A 21,827-nucleotide genomic window follows, 5' to 3' on the forward strand; every position below is an offset into this window, starting at 1 on the left:
TGTTACGTCTCTCTCTCTCTCCCTCTCATATACAACACACCCACTGTCTGTTACGTCTCTCTCTCTCTCTCATATACAACACACCCACTGTCTGTTACGTCTCTCTCTCTCTCTCTCATATACAACACACCCACTGTCTGTTGTCTCTCTCTCTCTCTCTCTCTCTCATATACAACACACCCACTGTCTGTTACGTCTCTCTCTCTCTCTCTCTCTCTCTCTCATATACAACACACCCACTGTCTGTTACGTCTCTCTCTCTCTCTCCCTCTCATATACAACACACCCACTGTCTGTTACGTCTCTCTCCCTCTCATATACAACACACCCACTGTCTGTTACGTCTCTCTCTCTCTCTCATATACAACACACCCACTGTCTGTTACGTCTCTCTCTCTCTCTCTCTCTCATATACAACACACCCACTGTCTGTTACGTCTCTCTCTCTCTCTCTCTCTCTCATATACAACACACCCACTGTCTGTTACGTCTCTCTCTCTCTCTCTCTCTCATATACAACACACCCACTGTCTGTTACGTCTCTCTCTCTCTCTCTCTCATATACAACACACCCACTGTCTGTTACGTCTCTCTCTCTCTCTCTCATATACAACACACCCACTGTCTGTTACGTCTCTCTCTCTCTCTCTCTCTCATATACAACACACCCACTGTCTGTTACGTCTCTCTCTCTCTCTCTCTCTCTCATATACAACACACCCACTGTCTGTTACGTCTCTCTCTCTCCCTCTCATATACAACACACCCACTGTCTGTTACGTCTCTCTCCCTCTCATATACAACACACCCACTGTCTGTTACGTCTCTCTCCCTCTCATATACAACACACCCACTGTCTGTTACGTGTCTCTCTCATATACAACACACCCACACTGTCTGTTACTCATAAACACAAACACGAGACCACCCTCTGGTCTTTGAACTGTCTCTAAACCGATGTTAACCTCTCTCCCGTGGCAGCTGATCGGGAGGCTGAGATCTTGTATGAGGTTGTGTTTGATGAAGAGTTTGCTGGGGGACTTACTATCAGGTACAGTCTGTCTGTGTTTCATTGTTTCACGTAGGTCTATGTTAAGTGTTTCAGGCCTTGACTCAAAACATTTTCTTTTAGGTTATGTGTTTTATATGCCAAGTAACTGTGTTTTGTGACCGTGGTCTGTTGTCTCACTTGACTGTATTCTCCCTGACAGTGGTCTGTTGTCTGATCTGACTGTTGTTCTGGGTGACTGTATTCTCCCTGACAGTGGTCTGTTGTCTGATCTGACTGTTGTTCTGGGTGACTGTATTCTCCCTGACAGTGGTCTGTTGTCTGATCTGACTGTTGTTCTGGGTGACTGTATTCTGCCTAGGTGTGGTCTGTTGTCTGATCTGACTGTTGTTCTGGGTGACTGTATTCTCCCTGACAGTGGTCTGTTGTCTGATCTGACTGTTGTTCTGGGTGACTGTATTCTCCCTGACAGTGGTCTGTTGTCTGATCTGACTGTTGTTCTGGGTGACTGTATTCTCCCTGACAGTGGTCTGTTGTCTGATCTGACTGTTGTTCTGGGTGACTGTATTCTGCCTAGGTGTGGTCTGTTGTCTGATCTGACTGTTGTTCTGGGTGACTGTATTCTGCCTAGGTGTGGTCTGTTGTCTGATCTGACTGTTGTTCTGGGTGACTGTATTCTGCCTAGGTGTGGTTTGTTGTCTGATCTGACTGTTCTGGGTGACTGTATTCTGCCTAGGTGTGGTTTGTTGTCTGATCTGACTGTTGTTCTGGGTGACTGTATTCTGCCTAGGTGTGGTTTGTTGTCTGATCTGACTGTTGTTCTGGGTGACTGTATTCTGCCTAGGTGTGGTTTGTTGTCTGATCTGACTGTTGTTCTGGGTGACTGTATTCTGCCTAGGTGTGCGTCGGGCCGTGGCTACAGGCTGCCTCCGTGTGCCTTAATCAACCTGAGCCATGGATGCCGCTTTGAGCAGGGTTCACACAAACTGACCGCCATCGTCAAGCCCCAGCCTGCTGCCGCCTCCCACCACCACGCACACAACAAAGAACAGCTGTCTGGGCTCAACCACTCACCACGCTCACCCTTCATACCCACACAGGTAGGACTGGAGTAGAGCAAATTACACCTGTACTCATGTCACACACACATACACTCAGATAAGAAAGAATGGGTCAAATCTCCCACTCATTAGACCCCCCCCCATGTTTCTCCCTCCCTCCCTCCCCCCATGTGTTTCTCCCTCCCTCCCTCCCCCATGTGTTTCTCCCTCCCCCCTCCCCCCATGTTTTCTCTCCTTCCTCCCCATGTTTCTCTCCCTTCCTCCCCATGTCTCTCTCCTTCCTCCCCATGTCTCTCTCCCTTCCTCCCCATGTCTCTCTCCCTTCCTCCCCATGTCTCTCTCCCTTCCTCCCCATGTCTCTCTCCCTTCCTCCCCATGTCTCTTTCTCTCCGTCTGTCTCTGTCTCCCTCCTGTTTGTCTGTCCGTCCCTCCTTTCCTCCCTTTCCGCCCTCCCTCCCTCCTCTCTCTCTCTCCCTCCCTCCCTCCCTCCCTCCCTCCCTCCCTCCCTCCCTCCCTCCCTCCCTCCCTCCCTCCCTCCCTCCCTCCCTCCCTCCCCTCCCTATGTATCTCTCTCCCTCCCTCCCTCCCTCCCTATGTCTCTCCCTCCCTATGTCTCTCTCTCCCTCCCTCCCTCCCTCCCTCCCTATGTATCTCTCTCCCTCCCTCCCTCCCTCCCTATGTCTCTCCCTCCCTATGTCTCTCTCTCCCTCCCTCCCTCCCTCCCTCCCTCCCTCCCTCCCTCCCTCCCTCCCTCCCTCCCTCCCTCCCTCCCTCCCTCCCTCCCTCCCTCCCTCCCTCCCTCCCTCCCTCCCTCCCTCCCTCCCTCCCTCCCTCCCTCCCTCCCTCCCTCCCTCTCTCTCCCTCCCTCCCCCTATCTATGTCTCTCTCTCTCTCTCTCCCTCCCTCCCTATCTATGTCTCTCTCTCCCTCCCTCCCTCCCTCCCTCCCTCCCTCCCTATGTCCTCCCTCCCTCCCTCCCTCCCTCCCTCCCTCCCTCCCTCCCTCCCTCCCTCCCTCCCTCCCTCCCTCCCTCCCTCCCTCCCTCCCTCCCTCCCTCCCTATCTATGTCTCTCTCTCCCTCCCTCCCTCCCTATCTATGTCTCTCTCTCCCTCCCTCCCTCCCTATCTATGTCTCTCTCTCCCTCCCTCCCTCCCTATCTATGTCTCTCTCTCCCTCCCTCCCTCCCTATCTATGTCTCTCTCTCCCTCCCTCCCTCCCTATCTATGTCTCTCTCTCCCTCCCTCCCTCCCTATCTATGTCTCTCTCTCCCTCCCTATCTATGTCTCTCTCTCCCTCCCTCCCTCCCTATCTATGTCTCTCTCTCCCTCCCTCCCTCCCTCCCTATCTATGTCTCTCCCTCCCTCCCTCCCTCCCTCCCTCCTCCCTCCCTCCCTCCCTCCCTCCCTCCCTCCCTCCCTCCCTCCCTCCCTCCCTCCCTCCCTCCCTCCCTCCCTCCCTCCCCCTCCCTCCCTCCCTCCCTCCCTCCCTCCCTCCCTCCCTCCCTCCCCTATCTATGTCTCTCCCTCCCTCCCTCCCGCCCTCCCTCCCTCCCTATGTCCCTCCCTCCTCCGCCCTCCCTCCCTCCCTCCCTCCCTCCCCTCCCTCCCTCCCTCCCCCTCCCTCCCTCCCTCCCTCCCTCCCTCCCCCTCCCTCCCTCCCTCCCTCCCTCCCCTCCCTCCCTATGTCTCTCCCTCCCTCTGTCTCCCTCTGTGTCTGTCTCTCTCTCCCTCCCTGTCTCTCTCTCCCCCCTCTGTCTCCCTCCCTCTGTCTCTCCTCCCTCCCTCCCCACCCTCTGTCTCTCCCTCTCTCTCCCTCCCTCCCTCCGTCTCTCCTGCCCCCTGTGTCTCCCTCTGTGTCTGTCTCTGTTTCTCTCAGCAGCAGAACGGCAGACAAAACATTCTCAGGGCAGACACTCAGGGGAACAAAAATGTGTACCACAATGCCCTCAGCCAGAAACACCAGCCGAAGGTCAGCCTGTGTTTGTTCTCTCTCCTCTCTGGTTCGCTCTCTCTGTGTTTGAGTTTTTCTCTACAATGCCACATTTCTCTGTAGTAGAGTGTGTAACATCAATCTCCCTGTGAGTGCAGGGTAAAGATGAGGAGTTCAGTAATGTGTGGCAGTCTCTGCAGAGTTCTGGAATGCCCCAGAAACCACCAGCCCACTGGCAACAAAACAATGTGAGTCCATTCATAAGTGTGTCTGTACCAGTGTCAATGTGAAGTGTAACCATACTCACATTGTGAGTGTAGCAGTGTTTGTTGTTTGTGTTTGTGTGTGATTAAAGCTATTGTACATCTGTGTGTGTCTGTCCCCAGGCGTGTAATTCTGCCTGGGGTCCAGGGTCTCCCGGACAGGAAGGGCAGTTCCAGGGGCAACAGGGCAGGAACCAACCCCAGAGTCAACAACAACCCCCCAAACCTGTAAATCACCATTTCATTCTAACCTTTGAACCCTTATGCACCTACATCCATAACCTTTGAACCCTTATGCAACTACATCCATAACCTTTGAACCATACACATTCCTAAACATTGAAGCACGTCTCCTTGGTCCTTACTTCAGCTCCCATCATCACCTCCAGCTGTAGACCAATAGCAGACAGTGACCAGGGTTCTCATCCTCAGCAGGCAGCTTAGCCAGTGGAGTCAGGACTACAAATGAAATGAAACTAGTCAATAAAATGCACTTTGTGAAAGCTGATTGCTGTGTGTAGGGTTTATTACAGGGCTGTGTGTAGGGTTTATTACAGGGCTGTGTGTAGGGTTTATTACAGGGCTGTGTGTAGGGTTTATTACAGGGCTGTGTGTAGGGTTTATTACAGGGCTGTGTGTAGGGTTTATTACAGGGCTGTGTGTAGGGTTTATTACAGGGCTGTGCGTAGGGTTTTTACAGGGCTGTGCGTAGGGGGCTGTGCGTAGGGTTTATTACAGGGCTGTGCGTAGGGTTTATTACAGGGCTGTGCGTAGACTAAGTTGTTAGTTTAGTCAAACAAATCCAGATGAGTGAAGATGAAATAACATTTTGATGTTGTCGGGAGATGGATGGAGTTGAGATTTTTCTTATTTTTTATTGTTGAAAGATGTCAGTGTGTGAGTTCTGTGAAGGGAAATGAGGTGTGTAAGAGATGTGTGTGTCTGGGAAAGAGAGATACAACGTGTGTGTGTGTGTGTTAAACTTCATGTTGTTTTATAGGGTCCAGCAGGAAGTATCAGACTGCTGAAGAGAAATGAAGATGTCAACACTCTGTTTCCCGCTCAGAACGCCACAAAGAAGGTACACACACACACACACACACACACACACACACACACACACACACACACATACACACCGTCTTACCCACCTGTCTCCAGCAGACAGAGTTTGAGGAGTTGATCGCCAACATGAAGATCACCAAGGGCAACGAGCCAACGAGTCAATCGGAGGAGCCGCTGTCTCCACAGTCATTCGCTATGGTGGGTACTAGACTAATACAGTCACTGGTTGGTGTTCTGTTATAGTGCACTCAGGGCCCACATCAAACTCTTCAATTACATTTATCCGCTCATTCCTTGTGCTTTGTTGTAGACTAATTGTGATTGGTTGTTCTCGTGTGTGTAGAAGGGGACTCTGGCCCTGAAGGAGATGCTGAACATTGGCTCTGTCCCGGACTCCACTAGTCTCTCCTCCTCCAACACACAGCAGCAGAACAGGAGAAGAGCCACCAAGAAACTGGGTGAGTGGAAATACAGGGTTAACTACATGTTTAGATGTAGTTGTGGAGCTATTGTGGGATTTAGTGGAGATAATACAAATATGAAACCACTTTTTCATCATTCCCCTTCTCGTCCTTACCCATCTTTCCTTTCAACTGTCGTTTCTCCCTCCTTCTACCTCTCCCCTCTCCGCACACCCTCCTCTCTTTTCACCCCCTCTCTCTCCTTCTACCCTCATCCTCTCCACCTCCGCCCTCTGCCTGTCTCAGCGGCAAGGATGGGAGACTTAGTGTCACCTGTGTCCGCAGCAGCAGTCCCTCCCCTGCAGGCCCACCAGCCCTCCTCCATGGGTCCCAGTGTGGCCTCAGAGCTGGCTAGGATCTGTGTAGGTCTGGGCATGGCCCCCCCCGACTTCACCTTCATACGCAGCAGACAGGTGAGGCACACACACATGCATGAAGCAGGAACACACAGATTGTGGGTACATCCTTTAGCAACGTCCCTACAGTATCTCTCTGTTTCCCAGTTGTTTTCTGTCTAAGTCCACCTCCATTATCTGTCTTCCTGTCTCTCTCAGGGTTTAATGGTGTGTCAGGTGAAGCTCTCCAGTGGTCTGCTTGTCCACGGTCCTCAGAGTCACTCTGAGAACGAAGCCAAAGAGAAGGCAGCTCTCTTCGCCCTGCAGCGCCTTGTGAGTGTGGTGTGTGTCCCTACTGTACTTCTGCACGATCTGTGTGTGTGTTTGCATGCCAAACTGTCTGTTTCTTATTTTATTGTGTGTATGTATTTTACTAATGTCTCCTATACTTCTGTGTTTTATCCTCTCTGTCTCCTGTAGAATTCGGTGGGTTCTGGGTTTCCCATGCCTCCGCCTCTGTTCTCTGGGGTCAGCCAGATAAGAGGACCGTCCATGGGACCCATGCCTAACGTATTCGGCCAATCGGGTGAGACCTGTCGTCATGTGTGGCGTCTGTATTGATACTAAAGTAGACTGTAACAGTACGACCTCTCTGGGTGCAGTTCTATGTTTTAGGATACTTATGAATACTGGATGTGAACCTAACCCTTTCTCCCTCTCCCTCCAGGTGGTCTGTTAATCCCTCCTCAGGGGTATGGTCCTCTCCACTGGGGCATGCCCCTCCCTCCCCACCAGGGACAGCCCTTCTACGGGGGCACCTTCCCTGGCGCCCGGCCCCAGGCACCCTCCGTCCCCATCGGCTCACACAACCAGTTTGTCCCCCTGCAGGTAGGAGCACCAGAAGCTGTTTCTACGGTTCACACCAGAACCTGTTTCTACGGTTCACACCAGAACCTGCTTCTACGGTTCACACCAGAACCTGCTTCTACGGTTCACACCAGAACCTGCTTCTACGGTTCACACCAGAACCTGCTTCTACGGTTCACACCAGAACCTGCTTCTACAGCTCACATGAAATATGGTTAAACTCAACACAGTTTTTGATTATTAACTGTGTGTGTGTGTTCCCACACAATCTTAACCTCTAAATTCTAACCTCTGTCAGGTGACTAAGAAGCGCGTGTCATCAGGCAAGAAGCCACAAGAGTTCTACAATGCGGCTCACACGGCGAGGAACCAAGCCCCAAGTAACAAAGCCCAGTCTGACTTCCAACCCTCCCTATCCCCAGCCCCCTCAGCACCCCCTGCAGCCCCCATCACACCCCTAAAGACCGCCCAGGACCCCCCTGAGATGGCTGGGACCCCCTCCACGCCACAGACGCCACGCCAGAACCCCACCCCAGGCCATGGCCACACCCCCAGCTCTGCCTCCAAGAGGAAACACAGGAAACTGGCGGTCAACTTTGAAGTGGCCAAAGTCCAAGAATGATCTGCTTCCCCTCTCTGCTTAGGTGTTGGTTTTTAAGATGGTATTATCATCGTCCTGGTCTCAAATGGAACCCTATTCTCTGTGTGCTGCCCTACTTTTGACCAGAGCCCTATGTAGTTCCCCTATGGGGCTGTTCTCAAAAGTAGTGCGTTAGAAGAGGAATAGGGTGTCATTAGGGTTCCGTTTGAGATGCAGCCACAGTAATGAGAGGGAGGGAGGAGGAGGGCCCCCCACCCAAGGCAATAAGGACTGATAAGTCGCAATGACGTCTGTTTTCTTGTGTTTGTATCATGTTTGTAAGATGGATCACTGTTGTCCCGAGTCTCTCCACACCCTGTGGTACATGGTGTCCTTCTAGTTGGTCCGTTTATGATTGGAGCTTGTAATCAAGGGGTTAATCTCTTTTAATTATTTTCCCTCTGTTTGTATTCTCCATCTTAAGCCAAATGTTAGGGTCTTTTATTAAGGTCATTAGATTTTTGTCACTATGTATTTTAAGGTCTATTTTATGGTTTCTAATCGCTTACGCAACAAATAGCAATTTGACATTCTCACTTGTGTCAAGCTAAATTTAAGATCACAAATGTATTCGGACACGCATAAAGACAACACAAACATCACTATGACAAAATTGACATTTCTTCTCTACATTGTAACACAAAAACACCACATTTGTTCCCTCCATTAAGACTTGGATCAATCAGCTAACAGGTCCTGGTAATGTCCCAAAGCAGACCATTTTAATTTGATTTCAAACTGATATGCTGCTGTTAGTTTGTTTTTAAAATATTTTTGCCTCCACATTTCAATGTATGGATTTTCTGCCTCTAGGCAGCCTTTTGAAGATTTATTTGTAAACCATAATTTGTTGTTGCAGAGAGTACCAAGGCTGAATCATTACCTTGTAACCCACATGTACAGCTGCTTGAGTTTTACCAGCATATTTTTGGGGCTCTTTGTTTTTGGATTTGTACCCCCCCCCCACCACTTTAAACAGTGAGCCGATCTACTGAGTTCTGGCTGTCCGTGGGTTTTAAACATCTGTACCGAAACACACCTGTTGTACGTCATATTGTTTTCTCTCATAATTAATTTGAGCGCTTGTATAAGAACCCCCCATCTTAAAGTAGGTTATGGAACTTGCTCTTTTCATGCTGGGACATGCTGTACATATCCATTGAATAAAAACATCTTTTGTTACCATGGCGTCGATAAATGTGTTTGTCAGTTTATTTTGTCATGGGTTTGAGTGGTAAAGGCATGCACAAAAGGCCTGTATGTCTGTGTGAACATTGTAAAACGGCTACATTAAATATCCTGTATGTATACATTTATGACCGTTTTTACAAACCAATCATGTCTTGCAGGAATTGATTTACATGTGACGTCGCACCAGTACATAAGTATAGATTGGTCATGTATGTTGGCCACCAGTGGGCAGTGCATGGCTACAGATGTCTTCCTCATGCAGAGTTCAGGCCAGTCTATGGCAGGGGTGGCCTGAAACTCTAACTGGGTGTGCAGACCTTCACTCCAACCCTGCAGACCTTCACTCCAACCCTGCTGAATGCACAGCATGATCCTACTTAATCAGCGGCTCATCAAGAGCTTCATCAGGTATGTTAAAATGGGGTTGGACTTAAAGCCTGCGTAGTCTGTTAGGACATGACTATGGCATAGTACGTTAAATTATAGGCACAGGTCAGACAGAACAATTTCTATATTTATTTAGAGTAACTTGTTAAAGATGGATGTAATAGAATCACAAGACAGCCTCTCGGACAGTATTGCAATTGTACAGGACACAACACTGTATGTAATAAGGACCAGTGGGGGTTGGTGTCATTAAGATCAGGGAGGATGATAATATCTTTCTATTCCAGCATATTGGATGACTTTCAAATTCCATTTCCCCAGCTCAATGCAACACCGATGCAACACAAAAATATAAACACTATGTAAAGTGTTGGTCCTGTGTTTTTTCCAGAGAATTTAATGTTAATTTATCTACCATAAGCCGCCTCCAATGTAATTTTAGAGAATTTGGAAGGACATCAGCCACTTTAATCATGGGAATTGATGGGAAATGATGTAAATATATCACTAGCCACTTTAAACAATGCTACCTATATAATGTTACTTACCCTACATTGTTTCTCATATGCATAACCGGCCACATACATACCATTTGTATGGCGACGTGTGGGTGAGCGGTTTTCTGAAGTCAACATTGTGAACAGTGGGTTATGGTATGGGCAGGCATAAGCTATGACAATGAACACAATTGCATTTTATCAATGGCAATTAGAATGCACAAAAATACCGTGACGAGATACTGAGGCCCATTTTTTTCTTTTAAAGCTATCTGTCTGTGACCAACAGATGTATATCTGTATTCCCAGTCATGTGAAATCCATGGATTAGGGCCTAATTAATTTATTTCAACTGACTGATTTCCTCATATGTACTGTAACTCAGTAAAATCTTTGAAATGGTTTTATGTTGCATTTGCATTTTTGTTCAGTATACATGATACTTTAATTTTCCCTATACCCATCATGAGGTTGCTACAACCTAGCTTGTGAATGAACGTTTACAGGTTGAGAGACATGTTTTTGTTATCACGGTGACAGTGATTCATTCATTCAATACCGCCTTGCACACTCTTGCCTGCATCTAGCTGATCTAAGGTGTAATCATTGGTCCAATCTTTGCCAACGAGAGTTCCTATTGGACAAATTCAGGTATGTTTATCCCTGTTTCATTCCGTTTGCTAAATCTGAGCGGTTGTTTGCTAAATCTGAGAGGTTGTTTTGGACCCTGTACAGGGCCCGGTTAGTTTGGTGGGTACCCCTCCCCAAATATTGTCATCAGAAAATATAATAGTATAAAAATCGGTGACTCATTGTTATATTTATCCTGATACCAGATTCGAATTTACGCAACCCTAACAGTTTGGTGGGTACCCCTCCCCAAATATTGTCATCAGAAAATATACAAATGGACATACCCTTTGAAAGCTACAGGCCTTGACATTTTGGAAATCAAAATAAAATCTTACTGCTGGTAATGTCATAAGAATCTCCCTTCCCTCCCATAAAGGCCATAAATTATGCGCTATGGTCATATTCACAGAGTCACCAAAGTGCAAACATTTAGTACGCATGGAAAGTGAACACCCTCATGGTCATTGTAAAGCAATGCATTTCCTTCTCCATCCACATGACCTTATATGCATCCTCCACATGCGCCGTTTAGCTAGCTCATTTACAATTGGAAAACTTTCTTCTTCTGTCTGTGTCCTGATTGCTAAGGTCATTTTAAGATGTCAGGCTTGAAAATCCGTTCAGCCATTTTTACACAGTGACTCACTACCAAAACCAGACGCAACTGGTTTCAAGTGGCCAAGCGACATGTGATCTCTTACTACTATCTAGTGGACGAACTGGGAATAAGACAGAGGATGTACAGTATGTACATCAGTGGATAAGACTTCAGCTTTCTCCTCATATGTATATCATTCCCGTGAGACAGAAAAGGAAGGTATGGCACGTTGCGTAAGCCCTGCACTTTTAAGATGTCTGTGTTCCAATGGGAATTTGCGCATGTTTAGAGCGCCACCATTAGGTGAAAGATCTGGTCAGCTGTATTTCGGGTTCTGTAGTAGTCACATTGTTTCTGACACCGTTCTCTGAATTCCACAGTTCATACATTTCTAACAGTACAATTTCCTTTATGAGGGTAGCATAGTGTGGCTTGTTTAGAAAATGCTACCAGAGGGGGTCAGAGTATAACAGCTTAAGAAATCTTTCAACAGAATCGGCAGAATGAATACAAATCAAATCAAAATTTATTGGTCACATACACATGATTAGCAGATGTTAATGCGAGTGTAGCGAAATGCTTCCGACAATGCAATAATATCTAACATTTCCCCAACTACCTAATACACACATCTAAAGGGATGGAATAAGAATATGTGCATAGATATATGGATGAGCGATGGCCGAGCAGCTTAGGCAAGATGGTATAAGATACAGTATATACATATGAGTAATGTAAGATATGTAAACATTATTAAAGTGGCATTGTTTAAAGTGACTAGTGATCCAATTACTAAAGTGGCCAATGATTTGAGTCTTTATGTAGGCAGCAGCCTCTCTGAGTTCGTGATTGCTGTTCAGCAGTCTGATGGCCTTGAGATAGAAGCTGTTTTTCAGTCTCTCGGCCCCAGCTTTGAGGTACCTGTACTGACCTTGCCTTCTGGATGATAGCAAGGTGAACAGGCAGTGGCTCGAGTGGTTGTTGTCCTTGATGATCTTTATGGCCTTCCTGTGAAATCGGGTGCTGTAGGTGTCCTGGAAGGCAGGCAGTGTGCCCCCGGTGATGCGTTGTGCAGACCGCACCACCCTTTGGAGAGCCTTGCGGTTGAGGGTGGTGTTGTTGCCATACCAGGTGGTGATACAGCCCGATGTTCTCAATTGTGCATCTGCAAAGGTTTGTCAGGGTTTTGGGTGACAAGCCAAATTTCTATAGCCTCCTGAGGTTGAAGAGGCGCTCTTGTGCCTTCCTCACCACACTGTCTGTGTGGGTGGACCATTTTAGTTTGTCTGTGATGTGTACGCTCAGGAACTTAACTTTCCACCTTCTCCACTGCTGTCCCTTTGATGTGGATAGGGAGGTGAACACTGCTGTTTCCTGAAGTCCATGATCATCTCCTTTGTTTTGTTGATGTTGAGTGAGAGGTTGTTTTCCTGACACCACACTCCGAGTGCCCTCACCACCTCCCTGTAGGCTGTCTCGTCGTTGTTGGTGATCAAGCCCACTACTGTTGTGTCGTCTGCAAACTTGATGATTGAGTTGGAGGCGTGCATGACCACGCAGTCATGGGTGAACAGGGAGTACAGGAGGGGGCTGAGCACGCACGCTTGTGGGGCCCCAGTGTTAAGGGTCAGCGAAGTGGAGATGTTGTTTCCTACCTTCTTCACCACCTGGGGGCGGCCCGTCAGAAAGTCCAGGACCCAATTGCACAGGCCGGGGTTGAGACCCAGGACCTCCAGCTTAATGATGAGCTTGGAGGGTACTATGGTGTTGAATGCTGAGCTGTCGTCTGAACAGCATTCTTACATAGGTATTCCTCTTGTCCAGATGGGATAGGGCAGTGTGATGGCGATTGCATCATCTGTCAACCTGTTGGGGCGGTATGGGGTGGAGGTGATATGATCCATGACTTGTCACTCAAAGCACTTCATGATGACAGAAGTGAGTGCCACGTGGCGATAGTCATTTAGTTCAGTTACCTTTGCCTTCTTGGGTACAAGAACAATGGTGGCCGTCTTGAAGCATGTGGGAACATCAGACTGGGATAGGGAGTGATTGAATATGTCTGTAAACGTACCATCCAGCTGCTTTGCGCATGCTCTGAGGACGCAGCAAGGGACACCCCTGATCACTTGCAAACACAGTTCACGTTCATAGCAGCCACATACAAACAGCATGATCACTTTGCTCGTTGTATAATTTCTTCTCGCATTTACACGCTCTCCTCCTCTCATATTTTCCCTTCACAATTACTCAACACATTTTATGCACTGCAGTGCTAGCTAACTGTAGCTTATGCTTTCACTACCAGATCAATTCTCTGATTCTTTGATTGGGTGGACAACATGTCAGTTCATGCTGCAAAGAGCTCTGATTGGTTGGAGGACATCCTTCGGAAGTTGTCATAATAACTGTGTAAGTCTATGGAAGTGGATGAGAACCCTGAGCCTCCAAGGTATTGTATTGAAATCAATGTACCCAGAGGAGGACGGAAGCTAGCTGTCCTCTGGCTACACCATGGTGCTACCCCAGAGAGCACTGTTGAGGCTACTGTAGAACTTCTTTGCAAAACATTGTTTTAATTATTTGGTGACATTTGAAAAAATGTAGTATAGTTTAATCAAAAAATGATAACTTTTTAATGTTTCACTATTTTTATTTTTATGAAATTCACTGAGGAGGATGGTCCTCTCCTTCCTCCTCTGAGGTGCCTCCACTGGTAGAGACACTGAATTTAAAAGTATTTTTCTTAAAGCTGAAATTGTTACTTGCAGTCAACACATTCTCAAGGACTTCTTACAGAATTAGGACTCAGTTATCTGTTCTCCCAATCCATCCGGCAATTTAGGTTGAAATAAAAACACAGGGAATCCAAAAGTGAGTGATTACTGCACAAAAATGCAGGTTTGACTTTATTTTTTTCAAACACATTAGAAACTAAAAATAAGAACACAATTTTTCACATTGTTGTTGCCTGGAGACGTTTTTCTGCCAAAGAGAAAGGAACCCAGATGGAACAGAGAAGACCGCCATCATCAACGCTATTAAACATAAGGACTTTTAAAAAACACCTACAGTTATTGTTTCATAAATAGGCGCAGCATGATGAACAGACTTGGAGAAAGAGAGATGGGAGTGATCGGAAGAGTGACGACGAGCCAGATGTCAGGGTTATATATATTGCCACTCTACCAATCTGTCTCTACCACTCGCATTCTGACGCTTTCTACTGATAAAGAGAAACAACCTCAGACACAGGAGTGGGATGAGAATCCATATAATCAATATGCCCAGAAGTCGTACCAAAAAAGATGTTTTCCTTGTACCAAATATAACTTTTTATTTGTCTAATTTCACAAAACTCATATTTTGTGATGTTTTCCAGGTAAAGGGCAGCCAAAGTTTACGACTTTATTTCAGAGAATGGAAACTACTGATTTAGCAAGTTTTATCTTACAAATATCATGATATTGAAAATGTTTACGCCCCAATAAAATCCAAACAACTATAACAGCCGTTTAATCAATTTCCCTTCTTTGATAGTTAAATTAAAACCAGTGTGATCCAATTCACAATCACACTGCACTTGAAAAAAGCTTTTGTTGTTATACCCTAGGAGCAAGAGTAACACAAAATTCTATGTACAGCTTGAGGTGATGTCTATACTAATCAGCCTCGGCATAGTCCACAGAGGATCCTATGAACATGATCAGCATCAGTTTAGAAAGAGCAACACAACACTGCTCAAAGACACACAACAGTCTCTAAGGCAGTCCAGTAGCAGAGAGAGAGAGAGCGAGAGATAAAGAGGTATAGAAATATAATAGGTTCTTTATTTATTTTTTCAAATGATAAAGATGATCTTGTTTTTCCTTTCAAAATAAAAGTCAATTTGGGGTTTTGGTTTACATCTTGCGATGTGTGGAAAAAAAGACCTAAGAGCCCCTAAGTGCTAAATGAACTTCTGGGATTTGAACACTGGTCTACCATAACGCTTCTACGTCATCAGCTTGTCTTCCTCAAAACACAACCCAGTGACATACCAGTAACGATCCAATGACACGTCAGTAGAGAGGACAGTACTGCCTATTCTTTCACATCTCTGAACACATTTATTTCTGCCTTTATGGGCATACATTGCAAAGTCCAAAAACATTAACTTGACATTTGTATCTAATATCAGGTGAGGGTAGAGTGTGGGTCACAAAGAATCCAAAACCCACTCATGACATCAGTATGATTATTTTCAAAGTAGATCACAAAGAATCCAAACATATCAAAATATGGATGTTTTGGAAAATGTGCTTCTGCCTTTCTTGTTTGAGTGACGGTCAGATGGTTTAGCCAGAGTGGGGGGTGGTGGTCAAGGAGTTTCTTCTGGGGTTGAGGGCAATGCCTTGGTCCAGTGAACGCAGAGTGGGACCGAATGTGGACCGGGTCGGGTTGCAGTCTGTTCCGGGGCTGGTTTTGTGGAGGTTAGAGGTCAGATCAGGTCAGGAACAGAGGCTTGTCTCTCTGAAGAGCTCTGAAAGAAGACGAGATGGAGGAACAATGAGGAATAATAATCACATAATAATCAATCAATCAATAATAATCAATGTCTCTTAACATGTGTTGAGACCCAAGACCCTTGACCCTTGAAATATAATTAAAATAGAGTTTGATTGATTGATTGCAACTTGGGTTCAGACTGGAAGAGTGAAACAGAATCACCTACTCCTGGAATACAAAGCTCAATGGAGAATCTCCATTCAAAGTCCTTCTTAGTTCATAATTGGACCTCATCTATTTCTGGGAAACCTGCCCTAAAGGTCATTCAGAGTATAAACTCTGTTCACACTCTATCTGCTGTGTTTCTCTATTGTCATACTATATAATAATGATGAGTGTTCTGAGTGTGTGAATAAAATAATGGGTGTATGTAGAGCTGTAGAGCTGTGGTGGTCATGAAATGTTGTCAGCCAGTAACTGTCAAGCAAATAACTGCCCGAGGGAGTGAGAGTGAATTCCTACCCGTTGCCACAGTATTCGCTGGTCCAGTCGACGTGCTGGCTGGGCCCATTCCGACACACCTGTCTGTAGTCCATGGATGGGGACAGTCCCTGCCCACCGGACGAGTTGAGCATGTTCTGGAATTCTGACTGGAGAGGGAATCCCTGGAAAAGAGAAGTCTAGCATTAGAGTCCATGTTTTCCAGTGTTATCCGTGTTAATCTACTCGGAGATACATTAAATTACTAGAGTGGCCTAGGTCATAGATTCTAGAATGTGGCCTAGGTCATAGATTCTAGAATGTGGCCTAGGTCATAGATTCTAGAATGTGGCCTAGGTCATAGATTCTAGAATGTGGCCTAGGTCATAGATTCTAGAATGTGGCCTAGGTCATAGATTCTAGAATGTGGCCTAGGTCATAGATTCTAGAATGTGCCGATAATGGCAGCCATCTTGTTCATGGATACATTTCAATTCACTCTAATTAGAATGAATGGCAGAAGAGGCACAGGAGTTGCATCCAAACTTAGGAGCATGTATTGCAGTGCCAAAGTGCATTTTAGTAGCATGTACAGTACATATGGTCTTTCCATGACATTAACTGACCAGGTGAATCAAGGTGAAAGCTATGATCCCTTATTGATGTTACTTGTTAAATCCACTTCAATCAGTGTAAATGAAGGGGAGGAGACAGGTTAAAGAAGGATTTTTAAGACTTGAGACAACTGAGACATGCATTGTGTATGTGTGTCATTTAGAGGGTGAATGGACAAGACAAAAGATTTACGTGACTTTGAATGGGGTGTATGGTAGTAGGTGCCAGGCGCCCCAGTTTGAGTGTGTCAAGAACTGCAACGCTGATGCATTTTTCACGCTCAACAGTTTCCTGTGTGTATCAAGAATGCATTGGAGTCAACATGGCCAGCTTCCCTGTGGAACGCTTTCGACACCTTGCAGAGTCCATGCGCCGACGAATTGAGGCTGTTCTGAGGGCAAAAAGGGGTGCAACTCAATATTAGGAAGGTGTTTTGTACACTCAGTGTACAGTCGTGGCCAAAAGTTTTGAGAATGACACAAATATTAATTTCCACAAGGTTTGCTGCTTCAGTGTCTTTTGATATTTTTGTCAGATGTTACTATGGAATACTGAAGTATAATTACAAGCATTTCTATCACGACTTCCACCGAAGTTGGTCCCTCTCCTTGTTCGGGCGGCATTCGGCGGTCGACGTCACCGGTTTTCTAGCCGCCACCGATCCACTTTTCATTTTCCATTTGTTTTGTCTTCATTGTACACACCAGGTTTCCATTCCCATAACTATGTTCCTTATTTAAACCTCTGGTTCCCCGCATGGTTTTGTGTTTGTTCTGTGGTGTCGCTACATTTTGTGACCTGGATTGTTTTCCCTGCGTGGAAATGATTTTGTTGTCGTATTGAGTAAAGTCCATTATTACTCATCCTCTGTGTCCTGCGCCTGACTCCGTCCCACCTGCTTCACATCGACCCTTAATAATTTGATAAGTGTCAAAGGTGGCCTAGGTCAAAGGCTTTTATTGACAATTACATGCAGTTGATGCAAAGAGTCAATATTTGCAGTGTTGACCCTTCTTTTTCAAGACCTCTGCAATCCGCCCTGGCATGCTGTCAATTAACTTCTGGGCCACATCCTGACTGATGGCAGCCCATTCTTGCATAATCAATGCTTGGAGGTTGTCAGAATTTGTTGGTTTTTGTTTTCCACCCGCCTCTTGAGGATTGAACACAAGTTATCAATGGGATTAAGGTCTGGGGAGTTTCCTGGCCATGGACTCAAAATATCGATGTTTTGTTCCCCGAGCCACTTAGTTAACACTTTTGCCTTATGGCAAGGTGCTTCATCATGCTGGAAAAGGCATTGTTCGCCACCAAACTGTTCCTGGATGGTTGGGAGAAGTTACTCTCGGAGGATGTGTTGGTACCATTCTTTATTCATGGCTGTGTTCTTAAGGAAAAATTGTGAGTGAGCCCACTCCCTTGGCTGAGAAGCAACCCCATACATGAATGGTCTCAGGATGATTTACTGTTGGCATGACACAGGACTGATGGTAGCGCTCACCTTCTTCTCCGGACAAGCTTTTTCCGGATGCCCCAAACAATCGGAAAGGGGATTCATCAGAGAAAATGACTTAACTCCAGTCCTCAGCAGTCCAATCACTGTATCTTTTGCAGAATATCAGTCTGTCCCTGATGTTTTTCCTGGAGAGAAGTGGCTTCTTTGCTGCCCTTCTTGACACCAGGCCATCCTCCAAAAGTCTTCGCCTCACTGTGTGTACAGATGCTCTCACACCTGCCTGCTGCCATTCCTGAGCAAGCTCTGTACTGGTGGTGCCCCGATCCCGCAGCTGAATCAACTTTAGGAGATGGTCCTGGCGCTTGCTGGACTTTTTTGCGTGCCCTGAAGCCTTCTTCACAACAATTGAACCGCTCTCCTTGAAGTTGTTGATGATCCGATAAATGGTTAATTTAGGTGCAATCTTACTGGCAGCAATATCCTTGCCTGTGAAGCCCTTTTTGTGCAAAGCAATGATGACAACACGTGTTTCCTTGCAGGTAACCATGGTTGACAGAGGAAGAACAATGATTCCAAGCACCACCTTCGTTTTGAAGCTTCCAGTCTGTTATTCGAACTCAATCAGCATGACAGAGTGATCTCCAGCCTAGTCCTCGTCAACACTCACACCTGTGTTAACGAGAGAATCACTGCATGATGCCAGCTGCTCCTTTTGTGACAGGGCTGAAATGCAGTGGAATTTTTGGGGGGGATTCAGTTCATTTGCATGACAACGAGGGACTTTGCAATTAATTGCAATTCATCTGATCACTCTTCATAACATTCTGGAGTATATGCAAATTGCCATCATACAAACTGAGGCAGCAGACTTTGAAAATTAATATTTGTGTCATTCTCAAAACTTTTGGCCACGACTGTATACTTACTGTATGTGCACATATCATGTGAAATAAGCCAGACCTAGTTAAACACTTATCCCTCAGAAGAAGATGAGCGCCATGCATTTACAGTGCATTCAGAAAGTATTCAGACCCCTTGACTTTTTCCACATTTTGTTACATTACAGCCTTATTCTAAAACATATTAAATCGCTTTTTCACCTCATCAATCTACACACAATACCCCATAATGACAAAGCAAAAACAGTATTTTTTTTTGTTGCAAATTTATAAATAAAAAACCCTGGAAATATCACATTTACACAAGTATTCTGACCCTTTGCTATGAGACTCGAAATTGAGCTCAGGTAGGTGCATCCTGTTTCCAATGATCATCCTTGAGATGTTTCTACAACTTGATTGGAGTCCACCTGTGGTAAATTCAATTGATTGGACATGATTTGGAAAGGCACAACTCTCTATATAAGGACCCACAGTTGACACTGCATGTCAGAGCAAAAACCAAGCCATGAGGTTGAAGGAATTGTCCATAGAGCACCAAGGCAGGATTGTGTCGAGGCACAGATCTGGGGAAGGGTACCAAAACATGTCTGCAGCATTGTAGGTCCCCAAGAACACAGTGACCTCCATCATCTTGGTTTTTATTTTTAATACTTAAAAAAATATATATAATAATGTTTTTGCTTTGTCATTATGGGGTATTGTGTGTAGATTGATGAGGAAAAAAATGTATTTCATCCATTTTATAATGAGGCTGTAACGTAACAAAATGTGGAAAAAGTAATGGGGTCAACACCATCCGGAAAGTGTAAATACTTTTCTGAATTCACTGTACATACAGATGGTTAGAATCTCACAAGTTGTTATGGAGTCCGAGTCCACAGCACGCAATTCCCATGACACTGATGTCTCTTACAAAACCTATAACAGCCAAATCAAGTCACGTGTAGGAATGTGTAAGAACATCAGACCATCTCAGGATGGTAAATTGGTGGTTGAAGATATCCCTCTAGTGGTGTGGGGGCTGTGCTTTAGCAAAGTGGGTGAAGTTATATCCTGCCTGTTTGGCCCTGTCCGGGTGTATCGTCAGATGGGGCCACGGTATCTCCTGACCCCTCCTGTCTCAGCCTCCAGTATTTATGCTGCAGTAGTTTGTGTCGGGGCTAGGGTCAGTCTGTTATATTTTGAGTATTTCTCCTGTCTTATCCAGTGTCCTGTGTGAATTTAAGTATGCTCTTTCTTTCTTTCTCTCTTTCTTTCTCTCTTTCTCTCTTTTTCTCTTTCTCTCTCTCTCTCTTTCTCTCTCGGAGGACCTGAGCCCTAAGACCATGCCTCAGGACTACTTGGCCTGATGACTCCTTGCTGTCCCCAGTCCACCTGGCCGTGCTGCTGCTCCAGTTTCAACTGTTCTGCCTGCGGCTATGGAACCCTGACCTGTTCACCAGACGTGCTACCTGTCCCAGACCTGCTGTTTTCAACTCTCTAGAGACAGCAGGAGCGGTAGAGATACTCTGAATGATTGGCTATGCAAAGCCATCTGACATTATACTCCTGAGGTGCTGACCTGTTGCACCCTCGACAACCACTGCGATTATTATTATTCGACCCTGCTGGTCATCTATGAACATTTGAACATCTTGGCCATGTTCTGTTATAATCTCCACCCGGCACAGCCAGAAGAGGACTGACCACCCATCATAGCCTGGTTCCTCTCTAGGTTTCTTCCTAGGTTCTGGCCTTTCTAGGAAGTTTCTCCTAGCCACCGTGCTTCTACACCTGCATTGCTTGCTGTTTGGGGTTTTAGGCTGGGTTTCTGTACAGCACATTGAGATATCAGCTGATGTAAGAAGGGCTTTATAAATACATTTCATTGATTGATATAACTTGGATAACTGATCAGTGGATACTATGGATGGGAAAGTATTGTAGAATTCTCTATAGCAGTACTGTACACAGATACACTATATAAGAATCTGTGAATTATATAATCACCACCCATGTTACAGTATGACACAAATAGGCTCTGATAGACATGAGTGCATCCTAAGTGCTCCTGGGGTGCTGTTCTGCTGTAGTCCCTGCGCTGCACCCAGCCTGTGTGTGTCAGGTTGGATACTGCGACTGCAAAAAAATAAGAATATCCATGCAAATAAAGCAAGTATTGTAGTATCCTCAATGTATGAGTTGGTTTTTGGACGGAGCTGCCCTGTAGAGAATCCATGGTAGAAGTGAGTGTACTCTGAGGAGGTGGACCCTAGCTAGCTGGGGTAGGGGGAGAGACAGAAGGTGGGAAGTAAGAAAGGAGTAGTTATTTTAATTATGGGAGCAGACATTTTAATGTTGGGGTTTCTTGAAGAGTTTTTCTTTTTTTGGGGGGGGGAGTGGGACAGATAGAGGAGAGAGAGAGAGAGAGACAGAGCATATGAAAGGGAAGTTAATCTGGGCGCTACGCTACAAACCCTTCTCTAAAAGAGAGGGGACAGAGAGGGGACAGCAGGTGGCTGAGTTCTCTTCCCCCTCCTCAGACTCTCACCTATTCAGGCATTGTTCCACAAATTCTTCTCCTTCACTCCATCACAAAGGCCCCATCTGCCCCTTTTGTATCTCTCTCTTTCCCTCCCTCTCCCCCTTTCCCCCACCTCCTCATACTCCCCCTTCCCCTACTCGCTTAGCTCAGGGGAAAAGTTTGAGCCCTGATGTTTTTTTTGTTTGCGCTCTCTCTCTAACAAAATATGCAAAATTGAGCGAGGAAGGATTATTACTCCCCGCGGGATTTAAAAGTCCCCAATAAAAGAGGGATCTGAGGGCTGGGGGCTTAGTGGCAACCAAACCCAAACCTCCGTTTAACCATTCTTCCCCTATTTTCTCCACGGACTGACACAGCCATACAGGCAGCCCCATACAGGCAGCCCCATACAGGCAGCTCATCTCAAATTGGACTTCAGACAAATT

General features: G+C 46.1%; 2 protein-coding genes across 7 annotated transcripts in view; one reads left to right on the forward strand and one right to left on the reverse strand.

The window, feature by feature from the left end:
- xrn1 (5'-3' exoribonuclease 1) overlaps positions 1–8,820 on the forward strand; it is a 48,769-nt gene extending 39,949 nt beyond the window's left edge. The window contains exons 29-41 of one of the 5 annotated variants that reach the window (XM_042307795.1): positions 982–1,051; positions 1,908–2,109; positions 3,947–4,039; positions 4,159–4,248; positions 4,387–4,491; positions 5,264–5,344; positions 5,425–5,526; positions 5,672–5,786; positions 6,075–6,202; positions 6,344–6,466; positions 6,605–6,710; positions 6,852–7,012; positions 7,290–8,820. In XM_042307795.1, the coding sequence (XP_042163729.1) occupies positions 982–1,051; positions 1,908–2,109; positions 3,947–4,039; positions 4,159–4,248; positions 4,387–4,491; positions 5,264–5,344; positions 5,425–5,526; positions 5,672–5,786; positions 6,075–6,202; positions 6,344–6,466; positions 6,605–6,710; positions 6,852–7,012; positions 7,290–7,613 (1,700 nt within the window). In that variant the 3' untranslated portion in view covers positions 7,614–8,820. Of the gene's footprint in view, positions 1–981; positions 1,052–1,907; positions 2,110–3,946; positions 4,040–4,158; positions 4,249–4,386; positions 4,492–5,263; positions 5,345–5,424; positions 5,527–5,671; positions 5,787–6,035; positions 6,203–6,343; positions 6,467–6,604; positions 6,711–6,851; positions 7,013–7,289 lie in introns of all 5 variants that reach the window. The other 4 variants (XM_042307791.1, XM_042307794.1, XM_042307793.1 and 1 more) reach the window with 4 other exon arrangements.
- A 4,991-nt stretch (positions 8,821–13,811) lies between these two features.
- LOC112226369 (thymocyte selection-associated high mobility group box protein TOX-like) overlaps positions 13,812–21,827 on the reverse strand; it is a 101,098-nt gene continuing 93,082 nt past the window's right edge. For both annotated transcript variants that reach the window (XM_042307950.1, XM_042307949.1), the window contains exons 9-10: positions 15,948–16,090; positions 13,812–15,459 (exon numbers count right to left, since the gene is read on the reverse strand). In XM_042307950.1, the coding sequence (XP_042163884.1) occupies positions 15,423–15,459; positions 15,948–16,090 (180 nt within the window). In that variant the 3' untranslated portion in view covers positions 13,812–15,422. The remainder of the gene's footprint in view (positions 15,460–15,947; positions 16,091–21,827) is intronic.

Source organism: Oncorhynchus tshawytscha, linkage group LG28, assembly GCF_018296145.1.
Source record: "Oncorhynchus tshawytscha isolate Ot180627B linkage group LG28, Otsh_v2.0, whole genome shotgun sequence".
Classification (NCBI taxonomy): domain Eukaryota; kingdom Metazoa; phylum Chordata; class Actinopteri; order Salmoniformes; family Salmonidae; genus Oncorhynchus; species Oncorhynchus tshawytscha.